The 27,947-nt window shown below is 53.3% G+C and overlaps 1 protein-coding gene across 5 annotated transcripts; it reads right to left on the bottom strand.

Annotated features, from left to right (window-relative positions):
- Positions 1 to 853: 853 nt before the first annotated feature.
- Hcfc1 (host cell factor C1) lies at positions 854 to 27,947 on the bottom strand. 5 transcript variants are annotated; one of them, XM_046452898.2, is made up of 26 exons: positions 26,510 to 27,947; positions 19,452 to 19,600; positions 19,061 to 19,221; positions 18,162 to 18,370; positions 16,942 to 17,026; positions 16,318 to 16,424; positions 14,768 to 14,947; positions 14,321 to 14,680; positions 13,843 to 14,003; positions 13,048 to 13,245; positions 12,465 to 12,689; positions 12,199 to 12,303; positions 11,722 to 11,941; positions 11,253 to 11,395; positions 10,965 to 11,103; positions 10,527 to 10,747; positions 8,412 to 9,915; positions 7,980 to 8,143; positions 6,870 to 7,446; positions 6,179 to 6,499; positions 5,836 to 5,954; positions 5,599 to 5,736; positions 4,888 to 5,073; positions 3,638 to 3,938; positions 2,979 to 3,042; positions 854 to 2,755 (listed from the first exon to the last, which is right to left on the bottom strand). In XM_046452898.2, the coding sequence occupies exons 1-26, from the start codon at positions 26,700 to 26,702 to the stop codon at positions 2,716 to 2,718; spliced, it is 6,270 nt and encodes a 2,089-aa protein (XP_046308854.1). In that variant the 5' UTR covers positions 26,703 to 27,947; the 3' UTR covers positions 854 to 2,715. The 5 variants fall into 5 exon arrangements, with proteins under 5 accessions (XP_046308854.1, XP_046308863.1, XP_046308874.1 ...); XM_046452907.2 differs by having other exon boundaries at positions 6,179 to 6,496; XM_046452918.2 differs by having other exon boundaries at positions 6,870 to 7,443.

Genomic DNA, 27,947 nt, shown 5'->3' with positions numbered 1-27,947 from the left:
CCAAGAAATAGAGGCAAGTTTTGGTGCCCCACCCAAGGATCTTTTGGTACCAGAGTGGGTGAGAGGAAAGTTGGCAGCAGAGGTGTCAGAGAGAAAGTAGAGAATGCTGAGGAATCATACTCTCCACAGCTCCTTTCCCAAGCACAAGCCCCAGGACTCGGGCCTGCAGCAGGGGCCTGCCCTACCCCAGGCTTTGTCTCCTTTTCGATTAGCATTAAGCATCCATTTAGTCCATCCAATGCTAGATGTACTGTCAAACCCAGATGCCAGACTGTCACTTCTATAGTTTTTCCTCTTCCCCTTTGAGGACCTCACTTTTAAGAGGAAGCTGAAGAGGATTCATTCCTGCTTCATAGAGTGCCCACCATGTGCCAGACACATCTGTCCTGTCGGGGCTGGCACTCTAGGAGGCCTTCTGGTGGTCCTGGCCTTCAGTGAGATGCACATAGGAGCTGCAGCTCAGCTCCTGCCCTGCGTCCCATCCCAGGGAGTTGGCTGCTGGTATCATGCTCTGGTGTCATCTTGTTAGGGAGAGAAGGTGATTTGGCCCCCAGACAAAAGGCATGGGTAACAGTCGCCTATGGGCCCCCTGAGACCTCACCCTGTATGGCAGCTATTATGCAACCTACTGGTTACACCAACCTAGGATTGTTGTAAAAGGCAGCTCAGGACACAGTGGGGGGTCCTTGCTCTGCAACCTTCCAGTTCAGGAGAACTGAGAAGCAGAATCCCTTATCTACAATGCTTAGGGAACAAGAGGCCCCCAGGTGGCTCAAGTGAGCCTTGGGGAGGTCCCAACTTCCCCCTCTTCCACAGGACACGTGAAACCTGGACACAGTGAAACACCAGATGGTTATTTCAAAAAAAGTCTTTTTAATTGTTCAAAATAGCACAAAACGACATCGCACTATGGTAATATTGAGTCACAGGGGTTACTCTACAATAGATGAACGGGTGGTACTGTTCTCAGAAACAAGAGAAATCAAAGGGCGTTTGGGAGAAGGAACAGGGGTAAAACAGTGGGACCAGGCGAGTGGGCTCCAAGGTGACTAAACGTGACATTTTCCACAGCGAAATATACTATAATACAACAAACCAGAGGCCCCAGAGGGTGCAGGCCAGAGGTGGGAGGGGCTACCCTTTCCCCTCCCACATCTCCAGAGATGGCAGGACTGAAGATTGGCTGCTCATTTTAAATCCTTCCATGATCTGTTTGCAACCTTTCCTCATCACCTAAAGCCTGGGTGTGGGGCAGAAAAATCCAAACAGAGCTCTAACTCCCCAAGTCTGGCCCTTTGCAGGGAGGATCGACCTAGTCTGGGGATAAGGCTGTAAAATTCATGGAGCTGATGGCCAGTGCTGTTAGCTTCAGGCTCCCTCTGGGTGACACAATGCACTCTCCTGGAGAAAGGCCTCTGAGGACACCTCATTCCCATTCTTTCCCTTCAGTTCAGAGTGTCAGTCTCTCAGACAGTAATGCTGGAGGTGGGCCCACTCTCAAGCTCCCTCAAGCCTGACCTTGTAGGTGTGAAGTGCTCACCCATGGGGAGTAAGGTTTGACAGCTCACCCTTCCTTTGACCTAGAGGCTTGGGGACAGGCAAAGAGGCAGAGGGCCGGGGCTAGCAATTGGAAAGTTGGGCTGGGTATTGAACACCAGTCCCATGTGGGAGATTCCACACCTATCCTGCCACAACTGCCCCCAACTTTTCCTCCCGAAAGATCCCTGCCAAGGATTAGCCAAGGAGAAAAAAAGTTGAAAAAAAAAAAAAAGATAAACATTCTGTACACAGCTAACAACAAAAAGGGACAAAACCCCACACGCTAAGGCTAAAATTACAATAAAAATGTTAACTTCATCAATTTCAACTTAAAAAAAAAAAATACAACAAATGCAGCAGTTGGTGATGTGGCCCCAGCCTCAAGCCAGGCAGGTCCAAAGCCAGGCTTGCCAGGGACCACTCCATGCCCCATTGGGAGATTTCAGGATTTCACAGCCGCTGCTCAGGCTACCCAGGGGGTTCTCCTTTCCCCTCCTTCTATTTCCTTATTTTCTCTTCATAAAGGGGAAGGGGAGAAGTGGGAGCATGAAGGCCTCAGGGAAGATCTGTAAGCTTCCTGTGGGCTCGCTGGGCGAGATAGGACTGGCTAAGCCTGAGGAAGGGATGGGAGGTGACTGGAAACACAAGGGTAACAAAATAAAATAGAACCAGACAGATAACCCAATTTGGGATGCCCAGGAAAGTCTCTCTGAGGAGGGACCCAGGGGGTACCTTTCCTTGGCTCCTCTACCCAACCGCCACCCAGAACTTGGCTGCCCCCTCAGGCCAAGGGTGAAGAACCACACACGTGCAGGCTTTGAAGCGAGGGTGATGTCTATCTCCTTTGAGTTCCAATTTCTTTCCCTCAAAGGCCTCTACAGCCTGGGGGCAGGTGCTGGAGGGAGGGGGAAAGGAGGAGCGCTACTCTTCTGCTCCTGGCTCACTTATCACTTGCTGCTCTTTCAATCTGCCTTCTGCTTCCTCCCAACAGCAATGATAAAATGTGCTTTCTTTATTGTAAAAACAGACAGAAAGAAGGAGCATGAATGGTGGCCAGTGGCTGGTGAGGGTGAAGTGCGAATGCCGGGCAGGCGGGGCAGGCAGGGCAGCCCCTGATGGGTGGTTCCTGAAGCAGAGGGGGTCTGGAGAAGAATCCAGGTGCTGGTCAGCTTACTTTCACTGACCATCTGCCTTAGATTTCTTTGGAGCAGATTTCCTTGGAAAATGGAGTGGGGAGGGGGAGGGAGAGAGAGAGAGAGAGAGAGAGAGAGAGAGAGAGAGAGAGAGAGAATGAGTGTGTTAGGCTCCAAGTTGGAATCAGCAAGACCAGCAATATTGGACACCTGGTGGATCCAGTCCCAAGCCAACTGATGAGAGGCTGAATCTTACTATTTCCGCCCCCCACCTCAGAGTGTTCCTGAAAGGGACCTTCTGCTTACATTTCCGGAGAGGACATAGGCCGCTTGCTGGCCGGCTTGGTGCCTGAGCTGTCTTTACTGGTTTCTAAAAGGAACATGAGATGGTGAGCAGCCTGACAAAGAGCACAGAATACATTTGTGATTCACCCCCGAAAAGCCCTGGCCACCTCTCTGCTGCTCCTCAGAACTGCGTACACTCCCCTCAGATCTCCCCAAGACACAAGCCAGAGGCCCACTGGGCTTCAATCTTGCCTCTCTTGCTGCTTTCCCTGCCCTCAGAGGAGCAGAAATACTGCCCTCTGATGGCTGCCCACCCCACCCCACCCTTGCCCCCCACCCACAGGGCTCCAGACTCAGCTTGGGCTCTCTACTTTTGGTAGCATGCTGTTCTTGGACCTAGAAATCTTTGTCCTTCCCTACCATCCTACACCGTTGTGCACCCATGTTGTAGAACTCCCATGTTGTAGAACTCCCAAGTCTAGCTTGAAGCTGGGGCCCCCTGCTCTACTCACTGCCTACCCCCGTGGGAGCACTGTACATAGCATTAGCAGGAACAACTAGGGGAGGGCAGGACACACAGGATGAAGAGGGGACAACATCTGAGAAGAATCCAGTACCAACCTCCTGCTGTACCCAGCTTAACCATAAGCTGCCCCAAGAGCTCCACAAATGATACTTACCTTGCAACCACCTCACTTGTGTGGCTGGGCCATACCCCTTCTCATTGCGGGCAGCGATGCGGAAGATGATGGCGGGCTTGGTGGTGTAGTCAATGTGGGCATTGGAGAGACTGGAGGACTGCACAAGGCAAGAGGGGCTGGGCCCGCAGTACACTCGCATAAAGGCCAGCTGGGCTGGGGTTGAGCTCTTGGGCTCGCCGCCAGCCTGTGAGCTCTGGATGGCCAGGTACACAGAGTACTCGATGATCTTGCCGGAGGTCACAGAGGGCGGCTCCCAGGTGAGGTGAGCACCGTCTGGACTCTAGAAGCCAGGACAGAAGGTCAAGCTCTGCCTTCTTCAGTCACTGAGGTCTCAGCCCACCCGGCCTGTCCCCAGAACAGGGGGCAAAGAAGCCTGCAGTACTGATTGCTCCTACCCCAAGAGCTTTTTTTCCCCCTAACACAATAGAGATATTCCACATCAGAGATCAAAGAACTTTAAAAGAGATCTGCCCCGAAGTGGAAAGAATAAAAGGAACTGGGACTCAAAACAGCCTTCCTGAATCTACTACGTAATGTGTGACCTGTCACTTTGCCTCTTGATGTGTCAGTTTCTGCATCTAAGAAACGGAGCTACAATAGCAAGAAGAGCCACACCTCCTGGGGATGTTTTTAGGATAAAAGACATATCGAAGAGCAGGCCTGGTGGCACATGCCTGTAATGCCAGCTACTCAGGAGGCTGAAGCAGCACAAGTTGTAGGCCAACCTGGGCAACTTAGAGAGACCCTGTCTCAAAATAAAAATAAAAAAGGGCTAGGGATGTAGCTCAATGGTAGAGCCCTTGCACAGCATGCATAAGGCCTCAGGTTCAATCCCCAGTACTATAGGAAAAAATAAAACATGGAGCAGTACAGAGAGCTTAACACAGAGTGCCTGCTCAAGGACACTAGCTGTCAGGCTACAGAGAAAGAAACTGAGGCTAGGGAATAGAAAGGAACTTTACCTTGTCACCCTGGCAATTGATGACACAGGACCAGAAGCCAGAGTCTTAGCATTCATTACCCACCAGGCAGCAGTCTCTGTCCACCAAGGGTGGGCCCGGCTACCATACTCACATCTGTGTGCACCCCCATCACCACCACCACCACCACCACCTGGGTCCTCTGCATGGATCGGGAGCTCTGTGCCTGTGCACTCAGCCGAAATTTGCTCTGCTCCCAGCAGGCAAGGGACCAATGGTGGGGACAGGCCACCCCACAGGGAGACTCACTTTGCTGATTTTAATGGCACAAGGGGCCCCTGGGAAACCAGGCAGACATGTCTTAAAGGCTGAGATCTCGCTGAAGGGCCCCCGGCCACAAGCGTTGATACCAGCAACACGAAACTTATAGGCTGTGCCTGGCTGTAGCTCCTGCTTCTTCAGTTGGTTATAGTCAGGGACAGTGCCCGAGTCATCCTGGGGAAAGAAAATGTAAAAATCAGATGAAGAAAAGAGAAGAAAGTGGCATGAAGCTCACTGCTAAGAAGTTGGCCCTGTGGGCTGTGGGTTAAGCTCAATGGCAGAGCATTTGCCTAGTACTCAAGGCCCTGGGTTCCATCCCAGCACCACAAAAATTAAAAAGGCAGCTAGGGGGTCAGAAGAGCAAATGTCCATCTTGTGAACACTGTAGATGCATGAGAACTATGTGGTGAAGGGGAATGAGGTCACCAATGGCTGCCGCTATGTGGCAAGGAGGGATATGATGAGGGTGGCTGAGGTCAGGCACCATCAGGAAAGGACCAAAAGTTTTCACTTTCTTATTGCCTCAGGGGGAAGGATCTCCACCTGGCCATCCTCAATGTTTACTGACCACTCAAGTTGGAGAAAAGATAGTTTCTTGTGAGCCTCAACTCAGGGCAGCAGAGCCAAACCTGCTTCTAAATCCTTGCCTCACGGCCAGGATCCACTCACCCAAGGGTGCCAGCTCTTGGGGACACTTACATCTGATGGGACAGCATCATCAGGTGGCAGGAAATAGTGAGTCACCATCACATTGGTGCCCTTAATGACCCCCACATCAAACCATTGGTTCTCCTTCTTCACAGGGGCTTTGCTGGGTGGTGGTGGCAGGTCTGGCTTCTGGAAAATAAAAAGGGAGATGAGATCAGGTCCTTAGCCTTCAGGGTCTGGAGGCAATGCTGATCCCTGTCCCCCAGGGTCCCATCACACCCAACTCACCACACCCAGGGACTCTATGCCATTGGCCACTTCAGTTAGGGTAGCTGCAGCCTGTAGCTTCGCTGGGCTAGCTACCACAACTGGCTGGGGGGCCACAAAGGTGTTGGACGGAGCCAGGCCTGGGAATAAAGAAGGTATCAACAGCAAAGGTTCTGGAAACCTGACTTCTCTGCAGGGCCTGGACCTCCTGAAATGGCACCCTTATGCTACCCTCACCTCCCTGTCTCCCCCTGGCCACCTTCTACCCACGTACTCTAGCACCAATTTACCCCCCAAATTTCTTTCCCAAAATAACTAAGCTCCCCAGGGGTAGGGCTCAAAGCCAAGGCAGGGCTCTGCTTACTCTCAGTGGCTGTTGAAGGCAGCAGAGCCACGGTACTGGGGACAGCACCAGCCAGCTCATTGAGGCAGTTGCTTTCGATGGTTGGGTCATTGAGGCTGTCGGCTGGGGCTAGGGCCTCGGTAGGGAGGTGGTGCTGCTGCTGGGCCTGGGCCTCCTGCAGCTGCTGCTGCTGCTGCACCAAGGCAGCCAATTCCTGCTGTGTCAGCACAATAGGGATGGTGGTGGCCTGGCCCTCCTGGCCCTCGGCTGAAAGGTGACCCAGCTCTGCTTGTGTCACAGCTGCTGCCGCCTCGGATGTGTCCATGGGCTCCCCGGTGCCTGCTCCAAGGCCAAGAAATACACTACTCAAAAGGAACGCCAACATGCTTGGCCCTATGGACAGGGATGCTGTCCCTAAGGTAAGAGCTCAGAGACCTATTTCTCTGATGGTTTTTATCCCACCCATACCCCACTGTGGGTTGTACTCTGGCCACTGGACCCTGCCTCCTTCTCAGTTGTCAGCTCCAGCCTGCCTGGCCAACATAGGTCTCCCCACCACTGGCCTGCCCAGGGTCCACTATACCACTCTTGCAGGAAGTGGGCCTTCTCTCCTCAGCTGACCTACCACCGCCTGTCACCTCAGCCCTCTATTTAGGGCTATCATTCCTCATGAGGAGTCTACTTTCTCTTGGGACTCCTGGTTAGCACCTACCCATGACAGCCTGCTGTGCGGCCTGGAGCACTGCCTGGATGGCCAGGGCCTGGGCCTCCTCGGTGGCTGCAGCCTGGGCAGCTGCTTCTGCAGCAGCAGTCACTGCAAGCTCCTCAGGGGTGAGCCCTGTTACCATGAGGGTGGTGGTGCCCGCCTGGGCCTCAGCCATCAGCTCTTGGGGAAGTGTTAACTGGTCTACTTCAGACTGTGTGGGCTGGGGTGGCTGGACCACCACAGTGGCCACTACCGCTGAGCTGGCAGGCTCCTGGCCTGAAGATGGGTCCCCTGTGCTGCTCAGATCCACGGCAGTCTGAAGCTCAGGGGTCTGGGAGGCTGACAGGACCTCGGTGGACTCCCCCATCAGGGGTGTGGAGGAAGACTGCAGGAGTTGCCGTGGCGGCAGCTGCTGGCGAGGTCCTGGTGAGACCTGGAGTTCCTCTGGGGGCTGCAGGATGTCAACAGCAGAGAAGGGCATGTCAGAAGTTTCTGTGTTGGCTATGGTCACTGTTATCGTGGCTGGGATGGGGACTTCGGAAGTCAGAGCCCCTGGGGTAGTCTCAGTCAGTGATGAAATCTTCTAGAAAGGGAGAGAAGCTCCCGTCAGAGGTGGGGAGGGAAGCCAGGACCCAGTAGTGAGGCTAAAAAGCAGGATAGCCTTCATCTTTCCCTTTGGGCCTATAGGGTCACTTGTGATGGGCCATCTTGACCCCATGCTAAATGGGAATGGGGACAGTGGGTCATCAACCAGCACAAAAGGTACAATGAGAAGGGTAGACCCTTGAGACCCCCAGGTCAAATTGAATTAGTCTTCAGAGAGGCTTCCCAGTATATAGGCAAAAAAAGCACTCAAACCCCCACCATCTCACTTTTATAGGCTACAGTGAAACCACAAGCGACTGGAAACAGCTACGGAGACAAAGCGCCCTGGAATGGCTGAGAACTGTCGGACAGCTGCCTCCTGCCCATCAAGTATGGAGGCTGCCCTTTTACGGTCTGGAAAAGGAACCAGGAACAGCACTGTGCCTGGTACAAGAGCGACATCTGGTGTCTGACTCTGGAACAGCACGGGCCAAAGGGTACAGTGGATGAGGGATCCCTTCTGGCTCTTACCGGCACGGAAGGGCCTGGAACAGGTGTGGACTGTGTCACGGTGGTCACTGCCCGTGGCAGCGTGGAGGACACGGTTGTTGTGATGGCACTGGAGCTGGCGATGTTCACACTGTCAGCCTGGGTGCTCTCCACTTCTCCCTGATCACTGGCAGCTGGTGGGGGATCTGTGAAGGCACAGGCAGAATGGTTGGCTTCTGCTTGGCTTTACCATCATAGGCTTCTGCTGTCCTCAAGGGAGGACCAGAGAATGAGACAGTATCCTGGAGACCCCCCTATGTGTAACTTGACACATCAAAGCTCTCTCTACCTCACCCCACTTGCAGATTGATTGCCACAGCATATTGGTCTCTGGACATAATTTTGTCACCTTTTTTCTCCTCTGAGCCTTGGGGTCTGGGGGATATGAACACAAGGACAGATGCCTTCACTCACCTTGATTTGAGCTCATGTTGGAGGTGACAGTGGTGGCTGTGTGTGTGGTGCCCGTCTCGTGGGTCTCACAGGGGGGGTTGGAGCACACCCTCTGTGTTGGGAAAGGAGCCAGCAATGCAGCACCAGCCTGGGAGGTGATGGTGGGCACTGCTGCTGCCTCCAAGCTGGACTCCAGGGTCCTGTGGGATGGGGCAGCATCAGGGAGCAGGGCACCCACGCTGACTGACATGGTGGTGCCTGTGGAAGTGGTCTGGTGCGTCTCACAGGGTCGGCCAGCAGGGGGCTGCTGCCCACCCTCGGGCTGGCCTGCCCCCCCATTGGAGGTGGCAGTGGTGGCCGTGTGTGTGGTACCCGTCTCATGGGTCTCACAAGGCGGGTTGGAGCACACCCGCTGGGCGCTGCCTGCATTGGAGGTAGTGGCGGTGTTGGTGGTGCCTGTCTCGTGGGTCTCGCATGGCGGGTTGGAGCAGACTTGGGTCACTGTGGATGAGGGGCACAGCAGAGCCTCCAGGGCCGTCACAGTTACAGTGGTGCTGGGTGAACTGGTTTGGAGGCTCTCGTATGCAGGTGTGGGGACCACACGAGCTGCACTGGGCTCCCCAGTACCTATGATGGAGCGTGCCATGGTGGGGGTGTTGGTTGTGTGTGTGTGATGCGTCTCCAACTGGCGCCCCAGGAGCACGTCCTTGTTGCTGGGGCCACTTGGCCCAACTTTACCACTCAGAGGGGCCAACTGCACAAAAGCAGGGCTGTGGACCCCAGCCTCCAGGGCCATGCTTGGCCTCAGCAGGGAGCCAGTTGAGCATGGGGCCCCAGTGGCCATCACAGTCATGGTGGTGCTGGTCGCACTGGTCTGGCGGGTTTGGCACTGGGACTTGACAGAACCTTGGGCTCCCTCCAATGCCCCAGGAACCACACTGATCCGGACCACAGTGGGAGTGGTAGAGGCACGACGGGTATCTCGTTGCTGGCCAGCATCAATGCTGGACATGGCCGTCGTGGCGGTGCTGGTGGTGCCCGTCTCATGGGTCTCACAGGGTGGGTTTGAGCAGCCATGCTGCCCAGCCATGTTGGAGGTGGCTGTGGTGGCAGTGTTGGTGGTTCCTGTCTCATGGGTCTCACAGGGTGGGTTCGAGCAGACGCGGACCACACTACCATTCTGCTGCCCCACAGTTGAGGTCACAAGAGAAGCAGCTGCCTCCTGCCTATCACAGACAAACTGCACTTGGGTGGGCTGGGGGTGTCCCCCAAGGTTGGCCACAACAGTGGTGGTGGCCGTGTTGGTAGTGCCCGTCTCGTGGGTCTCACAGGGTGGGTTGGAGCACACCAGTGTCACAGTGCCAGGCTGAACATCACCCTGGCCAGAGTCGGCAATGGTGACTGTGGCTGTGGGCTGCTCTGTAGTAGGTGAGGCCAGAATGGACACAGGGAGATCGTGCACAGGCTGGGCCTCGACCCCACTAGGCGCTGTAATCAGAGTCACCTGGGTAGGCTGAGAGACAGGCTGGGGGAGATACAAAACCAAAAGAGTTAGTATCATGAGTTACATGACTTCCCATCTGTCTGTCTCTCCCATCATCCTACATTATCACCCATGCCAAATGGGACCACAAACTCTCCTCCTAACCAGCCCTGGCAAATCTGTCTCCCCTCTGATCCCAAGAGGCTGACTTGATGAAATACCAGGGAAGAGTCACTGCTTTGCCTCAAGGGCAATTCAAACTAAGGAAGGGGTTGTGAGACAGGACCAGGACAGGAGAGGAGGCTAGAATAGAGTCCTTCTCAGGGAATGTAATCCCTTGATGATGTACAAAGGCCATCAAGAGATTCCTCACTACTTTTAGAAATCCAGCTTAAGAAAACGTACGGAGAGAAGACCAATACTACAGGCACATGAAGATGAACTCTATAACATTATAAGAGAGTAAGTATTGGCTCAAACAGGAGGTCTCACCACAACAGACTATGAACAGGACTACACATCAATAAGGAAATCACCCCACGTGCTGGAAAAGCGCCAGGGCTGCACAACTTCTGGAAAAGGGCCTAGTCCTCCCATACTTTTCACCTGGGTCACTGCTATGTGCGATGGCACATCTTTGGGCCCCACCCTACCTGCATGGTGATGGTGGGTGTGGTGAGCCCGCCAGCAGCCGTCAGTGTGGTCTGCGCAGCTGACACGGTAATGGCGGTGGGGTTGATCACCTGGCTCGAGAGGGTGGCGATGGTACCCAATGTGGTGATGGGCGTGGCCAGGGAGGCGCTGGTGCTGTGGCCCCCAGCTCCAGCAAGGCTGGTGGAAACAGTGCCCGTCACCGTGCCTAGGGTTGTGACACCTAAAGGAAGGGAAGCAGAGATAAAGTGTAGCCTGCTGCTACCACTGCCTTTCCAGTAGCATCTCTCCATGGATGGGGCTAAGGGACCAGGAGCTCTGGAGTGCAGCTACTGAGGACCTGCCATCCTCCCCCAGCTGGACTATGGGGAGGTGGCCACAGGAAGCCTGTAGGGATGGAGCCCAGCCATTGTTGAGGCCCTAGCCTGTGGGCTACACACCTGTGGTACCCTTCACAACCAATGTGGTGACGGCTGGCTTGACGGCAGAGACGGTGACAGGGGTGACCAGGCGAACGCCCCCCATGGGCACGGTGCGGAGGATGGTGCCTGGCTGTCCAGGGGCCCCCTTTAGCACCACCTAGAACACCAGAGCAAAGCGCCACCAACATCACTCCCAGGCTGGCTGGACTGTGTTGCCCTTCCCAGACCTGTCAGGAGGACATGTGTGCCCTGCTGGGGTGGACTACACTAGAGACCAGGGTGAAGAGAGGGTCATGTGTACCTTACCTGTGTCACTCCTTGCTGCCCATGGCCAGTGGCAATCTTGGGGACAGCAGTGATGATTTTAGCAGGTGCTCCAGTTCCTGAAGTCATAACCTTGGTGGTAATAATGGTGATGGGGGACTTGATGCCAGGACTATTAGTCACACCTGCATAGGAGACACGGGGATGGGGGTGGGGTGGGGGGTGGACACGACACAGACATGACATGAGTTCTGTGAAGACATCCCATATCCCATCTTCCTTGGGCCCCCTTTTAATGCAGTCCCCTCTGCAGCCCAGGAGATAAAAGAACTACCAATCAGAATCAGATGCCTGCCAGCTCCCTACAAATCTCAAAAACTAACAAAGCAAAAGGATGCAGGAAAGGGGAAACCAAAATCAGGGTCCACAGTGTGACTGCCCCCCCCTTCTTCCTCATGACAGGTACTTGTCAGCAAGGACCTTCAGGAACCTGTGTCAGGGATACCCCTACCTGTTGCGCCTGCCTGGGTAATGATGGCGGACATGGGGATGGTCTTGATAATGGTGGTCGTGCCAGGTTTGGTAGTGCTGGGGGAGACACTGCTGATGCCCAGGATGGTGGGCTTGGTCCCTGCTCCACTGGCCTGCGTGGTGGTGATGATGGTGGTAGGTTTTCCATCTGCTGAGGTCACCAGCTTCAGGATTGTCCCTGCTGGCAGGGGTCCTTTGGTCTGAAATGGGAAGCAAGTATGAATGGGTACCACTATAGGGAAAGAACGTTTGCTTTGGCTATTCTCCAATGGCAGTCTAAGTAGTCCAGGAAATGTTTTGCAGGTGATAGGACTGAATAGCAGGACTCTATAAGCAACACATACTCCTGAAATCTTCCATGAGCAGAGACATTGAGTTATCCTCATGGCACAGCACCTGTTCTTGCCTATGAGGCTCTGAGTTTAGGGATCATTTTCAGAAAACACTAAGAGCTCACCTGGATGATCTGAGTTACAGGACCCGTAGATGCCTGGCCTGTGACTGCTGAAGTCTGAACTGGTTTGGTCTGGACCACTGACATCACTTTGCCCAGATTGGAAATCTAAAAAGGAAAGGATGGAGCAGGGAGTGATCCAGAAACCAAATAAGGGCATGGCCTGGACTGGGACTCTATTGGAAGTGGACCAGGGGCAACAAGTCACCCCTGGCAGCCACCTTAGTCTGGCAGCTGTCACATGCAGCCAGGTGGTGCCCGTCACTCACCAAAGCACTGCCTCCTGGTACGGAGATGGGGCTCTTCACAAGGGTGATGGTCTTGGTGACCCCACCTACAACTGTGGTCACCACCTGGGCTTGCTGGGCCACGGTCACGGTCCCTGACTTGTGCACCGTGATAATAGGGCGGGTAGATGTGTTAGCGGCAGAGGAGACTGATGTCCCCACTTGGGCAGCTGCAGTCTTCAGCATACGAGTAGCAGGATTGCTCACCTTGAGGGACAAAGATGTCTGTTGAGCAGGGTAGAGACTGAGCTGCCATTTGGAATGCCCATGGCTCTACCTCTGATGCTCACCACACTTCATCCCCAGAACAAAATAGAGAGGTTTACTTTTCCTTTTAATGATGCTAGGGAGCAGCCTGAATGACCACATGTCTATCCCTAAGGCTGTAATACCCCCAAAAAGTAACTGCTTATGCCACAGCCCACACCAGTACCAATTATGGACCAATGGCCTCAAGGGTTGGTCAAAAGCCCAGAAGAAGTGACTGCTGTTTTATGACAGTGACCAGAAACGCCTGGCCCTGTGGTTGCTGGCTTATAACCAAGCCCAGAAGACAGATGCTCACCATGACGGGAGAGGAGGCCACCTTCACAGTGGCTGGGAGGGTGGTCGTGCCAGGTGTCACAGCCACAGTCTTGACGATGGTGGTGCCCGCTGGGACACTCAGCACTGTAGGCGCTGAAGAAGGAGGGATTTTCTGGGTGGCAGCAGCAGCAGCTGCCAATGCGGCCATTCCACTCATCTGCGGACTGCTACCAATCACCTGTGGCAGGCACAGGGCACGTAAGCCATGTGGCACCACCTGCCTCCCTGGAACCTGCCAAGGGACTCAGCAGCATCCCTTAGCTTTTCCTACTGCTGGCCCCTCTCTCCTAGCCCCAAATAAGAAAGATCGCCACCAAAAAGCAAGCACAGAAACCCCTGTGGCAGGAATTTGCAAGGCACTCTGGATCCTTAAAAAAAAAAAAAAAAGACAACAGAGTCAGTGCTACTGCACATGCTAACATGCACAAGGCCCCGGCCGGGTTCAATTGCCTACAGAGTCAGATACACCTCACTTCTTATGGGCCTGGGTCAGACCCAGCTGGCCACATTCTCCCTCAAGCTACAGGACAAGGAAGTCCACGTTTAAAATGCCCTGAGGATCACAAAGCAAGTTAGGTTCTTTTGAAGCATTAACTTATTAATTCTCAATCCTGCCAGAAATCTCACCGCCAGCATTTTACACACAAGAAAGGCATATGATACATGGTACAAGAGCCAGCTGGGATCCAAACCCATCAGAGCTCTATTTATTCTACTTGGTCACCAGAAAGTCCCGCTCCCATTCCCTTAGCCCTGCCCAGTGACAACTCCTCACCGTCCCCTGGGCACTCTGTGTGGGCACAACCATTCGCACACCGGCAGGCAAGGAGGTCACAGTGACAGGGGCTTTCCCAGCCTGGCTGGCAGGCCGCATTGTGACCAATGGGGTTCCTGTTGTAGCCTGAGGACCAGTCACTTTGAGAACAGCAGGGACACCTGATGAGAGAAGGTGTTGGCCATCAGCAAGTCACCTTCCACACAATGTCCCAGGCCCTCTGTATTTCAGTACATAGACCTGAACTACTCCTAGACCGGTCTGTGGTCTGCGGTTTGCTTTGTGTGTGGATCTTCTGTGCCTTCTGGCAAGTTCTCTGCAAGCAGGATGGAGCTTTCTCCTCCCCCTCATCCCCTTGCAATAAGCCCAAAGTCAATGGCTACTGGGCTGTTATTTAACAACCCTCATAAATCAGGGCAGTGGCTCCTACTTAGGCACTGAAGGTCCCTAGGGATATGCCCCTGACCCTGCAGCTTACCTTGAGTCCTGGCTGCAGTGGGCACAGAAATGGAGCTCCCTGGCACTGTCGGCAAGACCTGGATGGTGGTGGTGGTCGGGGGCGCGGCGGCAGCCTGGGGCAGGAGCGTGATGCCTACTTGGGTCAGCGGCTGCACAGCAGGTGCGGCTGCTGCTGGGGCAGGGCTCTTGGGAGGGTTGGCAGGCACAGATGGGACTGGATTGGGTGTGGGGGAGGTGGCAGTAGCAGCCGTGGCAGGAATGTCATATTTCTGGAGCTGCAGAAGGTAACTGTCGGCTGTTGCCACTGCCCCCCAGCTCACCTCCAGGGAGTTGGTGTTGGCTCGTACCAGTTGTACCCGGGCCGGGGGTGGTGGCTTTTCTGTAAGAGAACACAGCTTCTAAGATGAAGAGGAGCGGGAAGCTTTAGGAGTGGGATTGGTGCCGACCCGGAAGAATGGTGCCTTACCTGTCTCCAAGTACCAGAGGTCCTTGCAGCAGACCTGGTTGTTCCAGGCCTTCCGGTAGCCATCGCGCCCACTCCAAATATACAGGCGGGTATTGATGGCAACTGCACAGTGGCCAGCTCGAGCACGAGGAATGTTGTCCTCCAGTGTGTCCATCAGGATGGTCTCCCAGGCCATGGTATCTAAGGGTTGGCAGGTGCTGGAGGTTAACAGGAAGGGTAGAGGAAACCCACCCTTTCCCAATTCCCAGCTGCCCCTTGTCTTTTTATTGTTAGGGATGGGGAATAAAAACCAGAAAATTGTCAATGCACTAAATTAAGAACAAGCAAACTCCATACACCAAAAGCACCATTTAAAAAATATGATGCTGGGTGCAGTGGTGCACACCTATAATCCTAGTTATTCAGGAGGCCAAGACAGGAAGACATTCCAAGTTCAAGGCCAGCCTGGGCAACATAGCAAGACCCTGTCTCAAAAAAATAAAAAGGGCTAGGAATGTTAACTCAATGGCAGAGAATACCTGGGTTCAATCCCCAGTAGAGAAAGAGAGAGAGAGAGAGAGAGAATTGTTAGAAAACTATAAGTGAAGGTTTTGAACATCAAATAACACGTGTGCCAGAGAGAGATAGAGACAAGGGGGACCACGGTTTATAAGAAAAATTGAATAGAAAGGCCTTAAAACAAAAATGTACCCTTCAGTCAACATAAACCACACAGTACCTGGCAGTTTGAGTTCTGTGCCCACTGCAACTGGGGCTCAGGGTGAACCGATGCCAAGGGGTGGCCAGTGGGGAATTCCTGCCACCCAGCAGGCTGGCAGAGTCTGTATGCTGACGGCCAGGTTCCAGGAACTTGAGCACCACTGGGGTTATCTACACCGATATAGCCAGAGTGGTGTGGCAACATCTGATGGCAACTTTACCTCTAGACATTTTTTTTTCCCTTTGAGATGGGGTCTCACTATGTTGCCCAGGCTCAAGCCACTCTCCTGCCTCAGCTCTGGAGTAGCTGGGACTACAGGCACCACATACGCCTGGCTACCTACCTCTAGGTGTTAATTACTCTTTGAGTGCACTTGCATTTGGGTGAAAATGGTGAAAGGATACTCATAGGAGCAGCATCACAAGTTTTGGCGTCACAATAACAATTCAGAAGAATGCAGCTGCTTACTGTGAGGGGACGTGGAATGATCTCCAAAATGAAAAGTGCCAGTGCAGCCCTGTGTACAGCAGGCTACAGACCTACAGTTACTGCCTTTATGTGCAAAAGAGTCCCTGTAGAGGGGGCACAAGAAACCACCCATGTGGCTGCCTGAGATGTGGGGAGGCTCTGCACCAAATACACTTTCAGATGTCAGACCATGTATGTGATGAGACTATTAAAATAATAAGAGAGAAGAGCACTGTTTTGGAGCACTCCACCCAATGGGTACTTCTGGTGGTTTCTAAAAGGAGCCATGGGCCCAGCCTCACTCCCCGCACACCCCACACAGCTCTCAGGGCTGAGGAGGGTTAGCCTCTCCCAGGCCACTCCAAACCCGAGGAGGCCATACCCAGGTTGAGACAAGCCAGCGTGTTGGTACACTTCCACTCCTTCTCGTGTGTGGCCACTTTGACATCATCCATGACGAGAGGCACCCAGCCACCAAATACATACATTCTGAGAGGAGGGAGGGAAAAGCAGGAGAGGATTGTAGAGGAGATGCCAAGCTAGAGGCCACCTCTTCTACTCTGGAAGTTCCAAACATACTCAGTCTTCTAGATCTCCCCAGGAGTCCCCCAGGGCACACAAAGCCTTTAGATAGCCCTCTCCTACCTGGTGGCTCAGTTCTCACAAGAACTGCGTCACCTCTCCAGCAAGAAACCACTGTTTTGCTCATCTAGGACCTTGGCATTCAAAAAGATAGCTACTTGTGGGGAGGATCGGCACCTTTGATGGGATAGAGCCTCACAGGCCCAAGAAGGGTCTCAGGCTGAGTTTTGTGGGCAGGACCCTCCATACTGAATTTATCTTCTCTGGATCCCCCAGGGTTGTAAGGGAAAAACGGGGCTACTCAATGCCAACCCAGCCAAGAAGCAGCCTCCTTGGGCCTTAGGGACTGTCACAACAAAACTGACCAGGAACCCTTCAGAGTGAGAACAATTCCAGGCCAGGAAAGAGGAAAGTAGCCACTCACTTGTTTCCTATGGTAGTTGCAGAGTGAAGACTGCGAGGAAGGGGTGCCACCCCACTGAGACTGGGCTTATTCCATGTCAGCGTCTCTGCAAAGATGAAAGAGGAAGGATTATCCACACTGGACCAGACACAGAGGATATTCCCTGGACTTGGGCATGGCAGGTGTGACCTAGCACAAGAACTGCATCCCTGACCTTACTATATATAGCTCACAGAAGGCCCTCTGATTGTTACCCTAACAGCCAGATTCTAGTATTTTCAAAATGATTCTGATAACCCCAGGAAGACAGTTTCTTTCAAAAAGTATTGAGCACCTCCCATGAGGAAGCAATGCTTCTGGAGCTGGGAAAGGAAGGCTGAACTCCCCCTTCAGCCACTCTCACTTCCTACCCTTCATGGAACACACCATCATACCACCTTAATGCTCTACAGACTGTATTTTGGCCTATGCTGATGTTTCTCTCACACTGAACCATTTGAGTACTGAGTCTGATCTATGGGGCAACACAACCAATACTCTCTCTCCTAACCAATACTACTCTCCCATTGGCAGACCTTCCAGAAATCTGTATTTGGCAATCTTTTCCTAATCACCCCTGATGCCACCACCTGGCTACCAGACCAAGTATCCCCCAAAAAGCTTAACAGTCTGTGGACATCCAATTTTACCACAACAGCCAGACTAGGCTGCATTAGTCACATGTAGACTAACGACTCTTAAGTCAACAAGCACTAATGCTACCCAAATCAAGAGTAATTCCAATAGAGAAAAACCTCAATCCCCTTTCTTATTCTCCTAAAGCTAGCTAACAAACTCATCAGACTAAGCCTTACCTTCTTAAAAAGAATATCACCAACACAGGACAAAGATACCGGCTCACAAACCTAGGGACTATCAAGTGTCCTACCTTCACCCTGTCATAAGGAGTGCAAAGAGCTAAAGAGGACACCACCTCCCTGTATGATGATGGCAGCCCAGACCAAGTCTATTACAGCAGCAAGGGCTTCCTTTTTTTTTTTTTTTTTTTGAGAGAGAGAGAGAGAGAGAGGGAGAGAATTTTTTTTTTAATATTTATTTTTTAGTTTTCGGTGGATAAAACATCTTTATTTATTTATTTATTTTTTATGTGGTGCTGAGGATCGAACCCAGCGCGCCCCGTGCATGCCAGGCGAGCATGTTACCACTTGAGCCACATCCCCAGCCCAGCAAGGGCTTCTTACCAATATCCAGGGTCCAGAGATCTCCTAGCCTGCAGCCACTCATCCCTCCATAGATCACCAATTTGGATTTCTTATTGTCTTTTTCTGTGTAGACCACAGCAGTATGTGACTCTCGAGGTGGAGGCAAGACTCCGTAAGTGATGGGGATATCCCAGGCTACCACTCCAGAGCCTGGCCGTAATTCCAGGATATATAAGTCATTCAGGTACCTGATGAAGAAAGATCAGTTAGTGAGCCTCAATTCCACATGCTAGAGGCCTCACTGGGTACGTATCAGTGAGCAGCAGACTCTTGGGAACATAAAGGGGGCAAAGTCTATGTGAACTCCAAGTTGTTCTTTTACCCTTGCCCTTGAGGAAGGTGCTGCCAAAAGCTTCTGAAGGCATGCCTAATTGGAATAGCGGGACAGGGTGTGAGGCCACGTGGCCTCATCGAGTTCAGACCCAGCAGCAGGCCCCTCCAGGCTGCTGAGCTCACAAAGCTGAGCATTATACAGGGCCTCCTAGAGCAAGAAGGGGTTGTTGGCCTGGGACTACCTCCAGACAGAAAGGCCCTTGGCCACAGGCCTTGGAAAATTCCCATCAGGAAACTTGTAGGCAGTGAAGGATGAGAGGGAAAGCACCAATTCTAAACTGAGTCTGAGGTACAGGGACCGGCCTAAGGCAAAGCAGGCTTCCACCTCCTCCCATGAGGCCTACTCATAGTTTCAGATATCAGAGTAGCAGAGTTCCTCAGAGAGCATTCAGTGCCAATCTCTCATTTGACAACCCAGCGCAGGAAAGGCACAATGCTGCAGTGGGCTTAGCCGGCCTATCTGACTTTAGGATTCCAGAGAGCCCTCTATCTAGGCAAGCAGACCCACCCTGGTGGAGTTCTATAGAAAAAACAAGTGTTTTTACCTTGGAATGTTGTTCTTGGGGTCCTCGCTATCGTTGGCCAGACCCCCAAATAGGTAGCATTTGTTGCCCACAAGGGAGAAGCTGTGCCCAAGCCGAGGACATGGAGGGGGCCCGTTTTTGGGCGTTTTTGCTTTGAGTCTCTTCCACTCCCACCGGCTTGCCTGCAAAAACAAGACTTGGAGAATAACTCCTGGGATAAGAGGACTCAAGTAGGGAATCTGGGGCAATTTATGGTGTAAAGAAGAAAAGATCTCCTCCACTGCCTCGCTCATCGTAAGCCCCCAAGCCACCAATGTAAAGGAGTAGTATAGGAGGTCATATGGAGACTAGAAGGCAGTGTGAAAACATAGGTCTGTGAAGAAGGAAGGTCCCAGGGGCTCTATACCGTTACCTGGAGCTCGTAGAGATCGTTGCTGTATTTCCCGTACTCCACCATCCCACCAAACACCAGCAGGCGAGTACCATCACATACGAAGCCATAGGCAGCACACCCCGGAGGGATGTCCCCTCTCACAGCCGGGATGAACCACTGGTTGGTTGCTGAAGAACAAAAGAAGTCGAAGTCAAAACACCCAGAAGCTTCTAGAATCTGAGCCCGATTCCTCATATCCCCCAAGTTCCCCAACCTTCACGTATAGTCAGAGAAAGGAGAGGCTGAGCCAGGATGCTATCCCTTGGGAGCCCTATCACCCTGCACCTACAGTCACTCTGGCCAGGCCATCTGCCAGAGCCCGGGACTTCAGATTACTACACAACTGCCTGTGACCATCCTGCTTCTCACCAAGGTCATCTTGGCAAGCAGGAAGTCACTGGCCAAGACAATCCATCAGCTTCTGGGAATCTGGGCACTGACTTTTCCCTATCACTAGCAGGATCATCACAATAAACTTCTGTACTCAAATGTTCTCTCTAAGCCCCACGCTTCTCCTAGAAGCCTACATTTCTCTCCCTGCACCACAGGGTCAAGACAGCCAGAACCCATGGCTGTCTCTTTGCAATAAAACAGCAACTGCTGCAGGCCTATGCCTCCCCTCTGTGCAGGCAGGCGAGGGAGGCCACAAACCAGCCTCAGCTAGCCGGCAGGGGAGAGATGGGGGCAAGAATTGGTCTCTGCTGACCTCCCGGGCCTTGCTGTCTGCTCTGACTTCCCCGCTGTTCTCGTCTCCTAGGTGATGGTCCACAGGCTCAGTGGCAGCGCCAGTACCCCTCCCCCACAACCACGCCTACGCCTATGCTGCTCCAGAACATTCTCAAGCCAGAGGTGGCAACCGCAGCAGAGCTTCTATGACAGAAGCTTCTCAAAAGCCCTTCACACTTCTGGCTGGGGGTGGGGGTGGGGAGGCTACCAAGAAAGAGGGCAAATCAAATCCCATGCACTGCTTGGATCCCCAGTGCATAACAGAGTCTTGAGTGGAAATGTGCTTTTTCCTAGACTGCCTGGTTTGTCTGGCTCCTCAATTCAGGCTCCCATGTCCCCTACATCTGTGGTGCCAGGACTTCTGAGAAAGTGCTGGGGAGCTGGGCACAGTGGCACATGCCTGTACTTCCAATGACTCAGGAGGCTAAGGCAGGAGGATCACAAATTTGAAGCCAGCCTCAACAATTTAGTAAGACCCTTCTTCAAAATAAAACAAAAGAGCTGGGGATATAGCTCAGACACTGAGTACCCCTGGGATCAATCCCCAATACTGGGGGCAGGGAGAGAGCAATGGGGGAAATATCCTTCTACTATGACTTATTAACCAAAAGAGGCTGTCCCTCAGAGAATATATCAATCTCTCTCAAACGCCAAACTGAGGAATAGTTGTAAATCTGATTATGCGCCCCAGTCAGATCTCAGTTCCAGGGAATCATCTGGACAAAGGCTGAGTCAAGACTGTTCCCCTAGGCAGAGTGTGGTGGTTCAGGCCTATGCCTCCCCTCCGTGCAGGTGGTGGTGGTGCATGCCCATAATCCCAGTGAGTTGGGAAGCTGGGGCAGAAGGATCACAAGTTCAAAGCCAGCCTCAACAACTTAGTGAGACCCTGTCTGAAAAAAATTAAATTTAAAAAGGCTGGGGATGTGGCTCAGTGGTAAAGCACCCCTGGGTTCAATTCCCAGTACCAAAAAATAAAAAAGGACAGAAAAAAAGAAAAATGGTGGTCTCCATTAAGAGCTGACTTGGCGGGGTCGGGTGGGGAGTTGGTCAGGATATTCCTGTGGGGAAAAGTGGGAGGCTTCTGAGGTCCAGTCCAGGCTGCTCATTGCTTCTCAGCCTGACCGTTCATATTGGGATACCATAACAGAATAACAAATATACATTTAATGGGGATGAAAAGTGTTGTGAGATTAGGGAAGAGGAGGAACAGTAGTTTTTTTCTTTATTCAAATACATTTAAGGAAAGGGGGCTGGTCATGGTTATTTATACAACTGCCACTACATCCTGGATAACCCACAATGTGCCCCAAGACTCCACAGGCAGCACACCATTGTGCCCTGGGACACGCCTGAGGGAGCAGGGCCTCCCCAGACCCCACAAATGCCACAGGTGGATTGTTGGAACAGCTGCCCGCTCCTCGGCTGTTCAGCTGAGTCACTGGGACTCCAGGCTGCTAGCACTATGGTCTCTGTCATCTTCCTGTAAGACAGGTGCAATGTTTTATCAGCTCTCTGCCTCCTTCTCATTTCCAGTGCAAATGCAAACCAAGAAAAGCAGGAGCTTTCAACGCCCAGGCAAATCAATGCTGCACAAATCGGGAGAGACAGCCTCCCAAAATCCAGGCAAGAAGTCCCTTCCATCCAAGTTATCAGGATAAAAGCCAACAGAAGCCTCTGAGGCCACCTCAGTCCATCCACCTCTCTCGGTTGATAAAGGGACAGGGCCCAGAAGAAGTGACTCACCTGAGGTCACAGAGTAAACAGAGACAAGAACCTGACTGACTGAATCTGATCTATTTGTGTCCACCTGAGGATCTCATGTAGAGGCAGCCACTGGCTACCCCCCCTCACCAGAGCACCCTTGTGCAGAAACAAGTAGCTACAGAAGCATGGACCAAGGTTTGGGATGAAAGCTAATGGCTAAAAGGACCAGCCCACAGCTTTCCCATCACACTCTGGTCAGACACAATTGACCAAGTGAGAAGGGCTCTGTGATGCCCCAGGGTCTCTGGATCACCAGCTCCTTCTAAGTGACCCAAGAGGTGATCTTGTTCTAGAACATTCCAGGCAAGGCAGGACCCCTCCCCAACTCCCTTGGAGAGAGTATGTCAGGGAGTGCAGTTCCTGGTAGAGACAGAATGCAGGCTTTCCTCATTTAACCCATAAGTCCCATTCCACCCCCCTGAAAGAACACAAGCAAGTAAGGTCTTCTCTCCATCTTTTAAACCAGACAGCTGTTCTCAGCCATCCCTCAATCACCTGGGGGTATCATGTAACCCAATCCTTTGGCCCTTCAGTTTGGATATGCCCTGGCATGTCACTGCCCTCCAGGCTCGCTCTCACCAGACAGGGGAATTTGGGGAAAGGAGGTCACCCTCCTGCAGGATCTGATGTGATATGAAACACTCTCCCCTCTTCTCAGCTAAGACTGAAGCCCAGCTTCTATTTGCTCTCCCACCCCTCTTGGTGCGTTTGCCAACTCCATCTGTAGTTGTTGATGCCACCATCTAGAGACTGACACCCATGCATCAGGGCAGAAAGTGAAGTTAAAGGAATCGTCTTCCTTTTTGTTCAATCTGTCACATCAGAGCATTTCCGGTGTGGCAGGCCCTGTGCTAGGAGGCAGAGAGGAACCACATCCTCTATTTCCATCTTATAGGAAGACTGTGCACCCTCTTCCAGCAATGGGAAGAGTTGAGAAGCAAGCCCAACTCTGGAAAGCAAAGCAAGGGTGATGGAGGGCACAAATGGAAACGAGGGGACATCTGAGCCAGGCCTTGAAGGGTGAGCAGGATTTCCCGGCAAATGAAACTAGCAAGGCCAATCAGGAAGTGACTCCAAGAGCCTGGTAACAAGTGAGGAGGGTCTGGAATGGAAGGGCAACAGATGTGTTACCAGCTGGAATAAGTGACCAATTAGGTACAAGGACAAAAGAAAAGGGGGGCATTCCTAAGATGGTGGCCCATAGCCCATAAATGAAGAGAAAGGTGGCAGAACAGTCAAGAGTGAAGGTCGTGCTCCTGCCCAATTCTGCCACTAGCTGGGGGGGGGGGGGGGTGACCCTGGACTTGTCACTTCTCCTCTTGGACCCCAATTTCCTCATCTACAGAAACAAGGAAGTCTCATTAGATTTTTTTAAATATTTTATTTTTAGTTATAGATGGACACAACATCTTTATTTTTTACTTTTGTCTGGTGCTGAGGATCGAACCCAGTGCCTCATGCATGGTAGGCGAGCGCTCTACCTCTGAGCCACAACCCCAGCCCCTCATTAGATATTTTCTAAAGTTTCTTCAGCTGTACTGTCTACGTCACTAAAGCACTACTGAGGCAAAAGTAGTCTGTGTAAGCACTTGCTATCATATCTCTCCTCATCAGGGCACCCCCAACCTGGCAGGCTCTAAATCCTTTGGCTCAGAGCCTCTGGGTAATCTGCTTTGCCTCATGGAAATAAAATCCCCTGAGGAGCACTCCTGTAATCCCAGCAGTTTAGGAGGCTGAGGCAGGAGGATCTGAAGTTCAAGGCCAGCCTTAGCAATTCAGGGAGACCTTGTCTCAAAATGAAATTAAAAAATAAAAAGGGCTGGGGGTGTGGCTCAGTGGTTAAGCACTCTAGGTTCAATTCCTGGTACCAATCAAAACAAAACAAAACAAAATCCCAAAGACAAGGATGATAGCTACTTTAAGACCTCCCAAAGGCCAGTCAGGTGTCCCCCAGCCACCGTGGTTAACTGCCACCAAAGAACCAAAGAGGAAAGCCACGCACTTTCTCTCACATGTACACAGGTACCTACCTTCAAGTGCACACAGTCCACCCCATGCCCGTCACCCCAGGTCACTGAGCTGACCAAGACACTGGAAACTGACCAAGGCAGTGAAAAGCCCATACACACACCATGAAATGACAAGGATTGATTCCAGACTGGCCTGCTCTCCACAGGAGCAAGTCTTTTTGAGGGCTGATCCTGTGCAGGGAAAAGTGCAGAGGCAGAGGCATGTGAATGTGCCTTGACCTCAACTGAAACAAAAGGAAACAAAACCAAGGTGACCAGGAAAGGGAGTTGTGGGGGCAGATGGGTAGCCAGAACTCTGGGGCACCAAGTGCTAGGTACTACCCTGGACCATAAGAATAATGGATACACCAGGCTGAGGAAGAGTGCTGGGCCTGCTAGTTGCTCTTGAGAAGTTGCCTATCCAATTGACCCTGAAAGTTTCCAAACTGCTTCCCGGGAGGATTCCAGGACTCTGCTCTAAGCAGCCCTTTGGAAGGCTGACTACATTCTAACAGCCTACCTATTCGTGCAGCTTGATAAGGAATTAATGCCAAAGTGGTCAATTCATTTTAATAAATTAAGGAACTTGCAGAGGCCCCAAGGAAGCCAAGGCAGAGGCCTGCAGTGGACTTTGGAGCTGACTGTAATTAGGCCCCTGCCCTACTTTCTAAAATTGCATTTCCCTGCCAGGAAGCCTACTCCAGGCCTCAGAAGAAAGTCAGTCCGAGGAGTCAAGAAGGTGCTGTTCATGGCGAGGGCATCTCTAAAAACAGCTCTACCACCTGAGAAGTTGTATCCCTGCCCTTGGCCTTAGCTTACTGGGCTAATTCCTGCCACCACAGCTGCCCAGACTGGCATAAGCACCACAGACCCCCCCTTCTGCAGAGCCCAAGAGAAAGGCCCTGCTCTCTGGAGGCAACAGGTGCTGAGAAACAAGGAATGCAAAGGATCACCAGCAACCCACCAGCCTTTCAAAGTCAAGCTGGTAGGGGCCAATAATGTTAGAGGTGTTGAGACCTGTCTGTGTTCTCAGTAATGGTGGCCACAGAGGTGGGTGGGGGGATCCCAGCCCCCAGTCAGAAGCCCCGTGCCAAGCCTCACTCCCCTCGTCACTCCTTCTACACACTGCCAGCTTCCTACCCCCAGAGCAAGGAGGTGATGGGGGCCAACCAAAGAAACAGCAGTCTGGCTGTGCCTTGTAGCCCATCCTTGAAGTTGACAGGAAGTTCTGGGACCACCAGAGCCTGGGGAGTATGGACCCCAGTGAAGGGGAGGAGTGGGCAGGCTCAGCACTGCAAGATGCTCCTCCCTCTGCTGTTGGAGGCACTTCCTGAAGGCCACTGCAGCTGCAGGGGCTCTCTTCTCCAGCTCTCATCTGGGACTGCATCCACAAACCTGCAAGACCGCTCACCTTTCCTTCAGGGCAAGACGAGGGCTAGGAGCAGTCAGTGGGCAAGTTGGGCCCACCCTTGTGCTAGGCGAGCCGAATCGGGCCAAGAGGCTTCCACAGGGGAAGGATGCGACAAAGCTGTGGTGGAAAGCAGCAGGCTTTCCGCCCCAGAGACCAGGCAAGGAAGGCTTCCAGGCAAGGGACAACATGTGGCTCCCACGAGGGAGGGGGCAGAGGCCACCGGTGCATCAGTCATGCCTGCAGATAAAGGCGCCTCTCAACTAACAAGGTTTTGGGGGAGACAGAGGGAGGGGATAATCACTGCCTCGATCTCCCAGAAGAGGGGAGGCACAGGGCTACCTGGTGAGGGAAAATGGATCCACCTCATCAACTGCAGCGCACCAGTTTAGGAAAAGAGGCTATTTGCGGAGAATAAAATACTGCAGAACTAAATGCCAAAAGGGGAGGTGACACAGCCACGGTTCTATTGGTCCCCAAGGCCCCAGCGGCATTACCCAGGAGGCGGTGTCCAGCACAGCTCGCAACCCCCCCCCCACCCCCGCTGGATTAGGCTCCTGAAACTCTGCCCCTCAAGAGCGCTTCCCTCCGGCTCTCCAGAGACAGAACGGATCCATAATCCAAAAATTGTCATTTCTCCTGAATGGGCATAGACATTAGGGATGAGGAAGAGCGGAGCGACCAAGAGAGGGGGGAGGACTCCGGCTGCGCCAAGGGGACACCTCCGCCCGCCATCCAGCCGGCGGGGGTAAGGGCGTACGTCTGAAGTCACCATCGGTGGCGACACCACCTCCCCCTCACCAGTTGACTACAGGGTTTCTCCCAAGTAACGAAAAAGCAACCCTCAAACGCAGGAAAGTCCGGGGGTGTAAGAACAGGGGGAAGACGAGGGAAACGAAGAGAAGGCAGGTAGTGCAAAGGAGAGAAGAAAGCACATCAGCGAAGGAGACGGAAAGATGGGACGAATGGGAGAGAGAAGAGGGAAAGCAAGACGGAGGAGGGAAGGGAGGAGAGCAAAAAATGGGGAGGGAGGGAAGAGGATGGTGAGGGAGGAGATGGAAGGAGGGAGGAAAGAGGAGGGAGAGGAGATGGAGGGAAAGATTCGAAGACCCAGCGGGCTTTGCACTCACCCGTGTTGTACACGTGCAGTTCGTCCACTATCCCTTCGTTGCCGCCACCAAACACCACGATGAGCTCCTTGATGGCCACGGCGCGGTGGCCGTGGCGGGGTCGGGGCACCGGACCCGACCAGCCCACCACTCGCTTCCAGCGGGGTTGCAGAAGCACCGCTGGCGAGTTGGCGGGCGACACGGCCGAAGCCATAGTTCCAAGAAAGGGTGCGGTGGGAAGAAATCACCAGGCGGGAAGGGAACCCCTCAATTCCTCTCACACACCCCCCCTTTCGCCTAAGGCAGTTCTCACGGAGAAGCGGTTCCTCACACAGCGGTGGACGACTCCATGGAGGCCGCCATCTTAACTACCCTCCTTCCCTTTGGCTCTTCCCCTTCTTCTCGCTCGCCCCGTCTCCCCAAGAGCTTCCCGAAACTGTCAACTACCTAAGCCCGAGAAGCTGGTGGCCGTCGAGTTCTGCCGCCCTGACTATTTGTTCGGGTGCTCCCGCTTACAAGCTCGGGCGGGAGGCCCTGGGAGCCGCCATCTTGAGCCGCCTCTCTCTCCTCCCTTCCTCAGTCGTAGCCCTCCCCCGCCGGAAATGGCGGAACCCCGGCCCGGTTCCCACACCCCCAAGTCCCCAGCACTGGCCGGCTTCCGGGGCGGGTGGAAAGGAGCCACAAGCGCCGCGGTCGTCTCAGCCCCGCCGGCGCTCAGACCACAATTGTGGGAGCCGCCATCTTGAGACTGTCCCGCTTCCCCGCCTAGCACTTAGTACAGCTGCCGCTCCCGAAACACCCCCGATTCTCCTAAGGAATGGAGTCACGCCGGAGGCCAGTGGAACCAGCTCGAACTCTCCGGGGCGGCTCCGAGGCCCGCACCGTACGGCTCGTGAGGTCTCGCACCTCTCTGTTGAGTCCGCCTCCGCTGCTCAGGCTGCGCCTGCCGCCCTGGGAGCCGCCATCTTGAGACTAGCTCCCCCTTCCCCCCTATTCTCTTCCTCCTTGGTCAGTTCTTCTACTGCAGACCAAATGCAAAGCAGCGTCCAATCCTCGCTTCCCTCCTTATGACTCCTTCCCACAGGAGCCGCTCCAAAGAGCCAGAGTTAGGCCCCGAAGTGGCAACTGTACGGCAGGAGGAGCGGTAACGGCAGGGCGCTCATGCCTCCTCCCTGGGAGCCGCCATCTTGTGTAAAGAAGTAACAACTAAACATGGCGGCGGCGGTCGGGCGAGGGGGTGGAGTCTGGCGACGTCACCACTCCCCCGCCCTCACACGGCTTCGCCTCTGGGCTCCAGCCTCTTAAAGGATCCCTGCGCTCCCCTGCGGCGGGAAGTGGGGATTGGTGCCGCTGTGCATTCGGCTAGGGCTCTAGCCTCGCTTGGGTTAGGTGCAGACTCATCCCACCCCACGGCTCCCCGTGAGCGCGCCTCCACGCCTCCGCCCTGGGAGCCGCCATC

This window comes from Marmota monax, unplaced genomic scaffold (genome assembly GCF_021218885.2).
Source record: "Marmota monax isolate L192 unplaced genomic scaffold, Marmota_monax_Labrador192_F-V1.1 WCK01_AAM20220418_F8-fsc00142, whole genome shotgun sequence".
Taxonomy (NCBI): Eukaryota; Metazoa; Chordata; class Mammalia; order Rodentia; family Sciuridae; genus Marmota; species Marmota monax.
The sequence above is the reverse complement of the archived record's forward strand: the minus strand, read 5'-3'. Positions and strand labels throughout refer to the sequence as shown.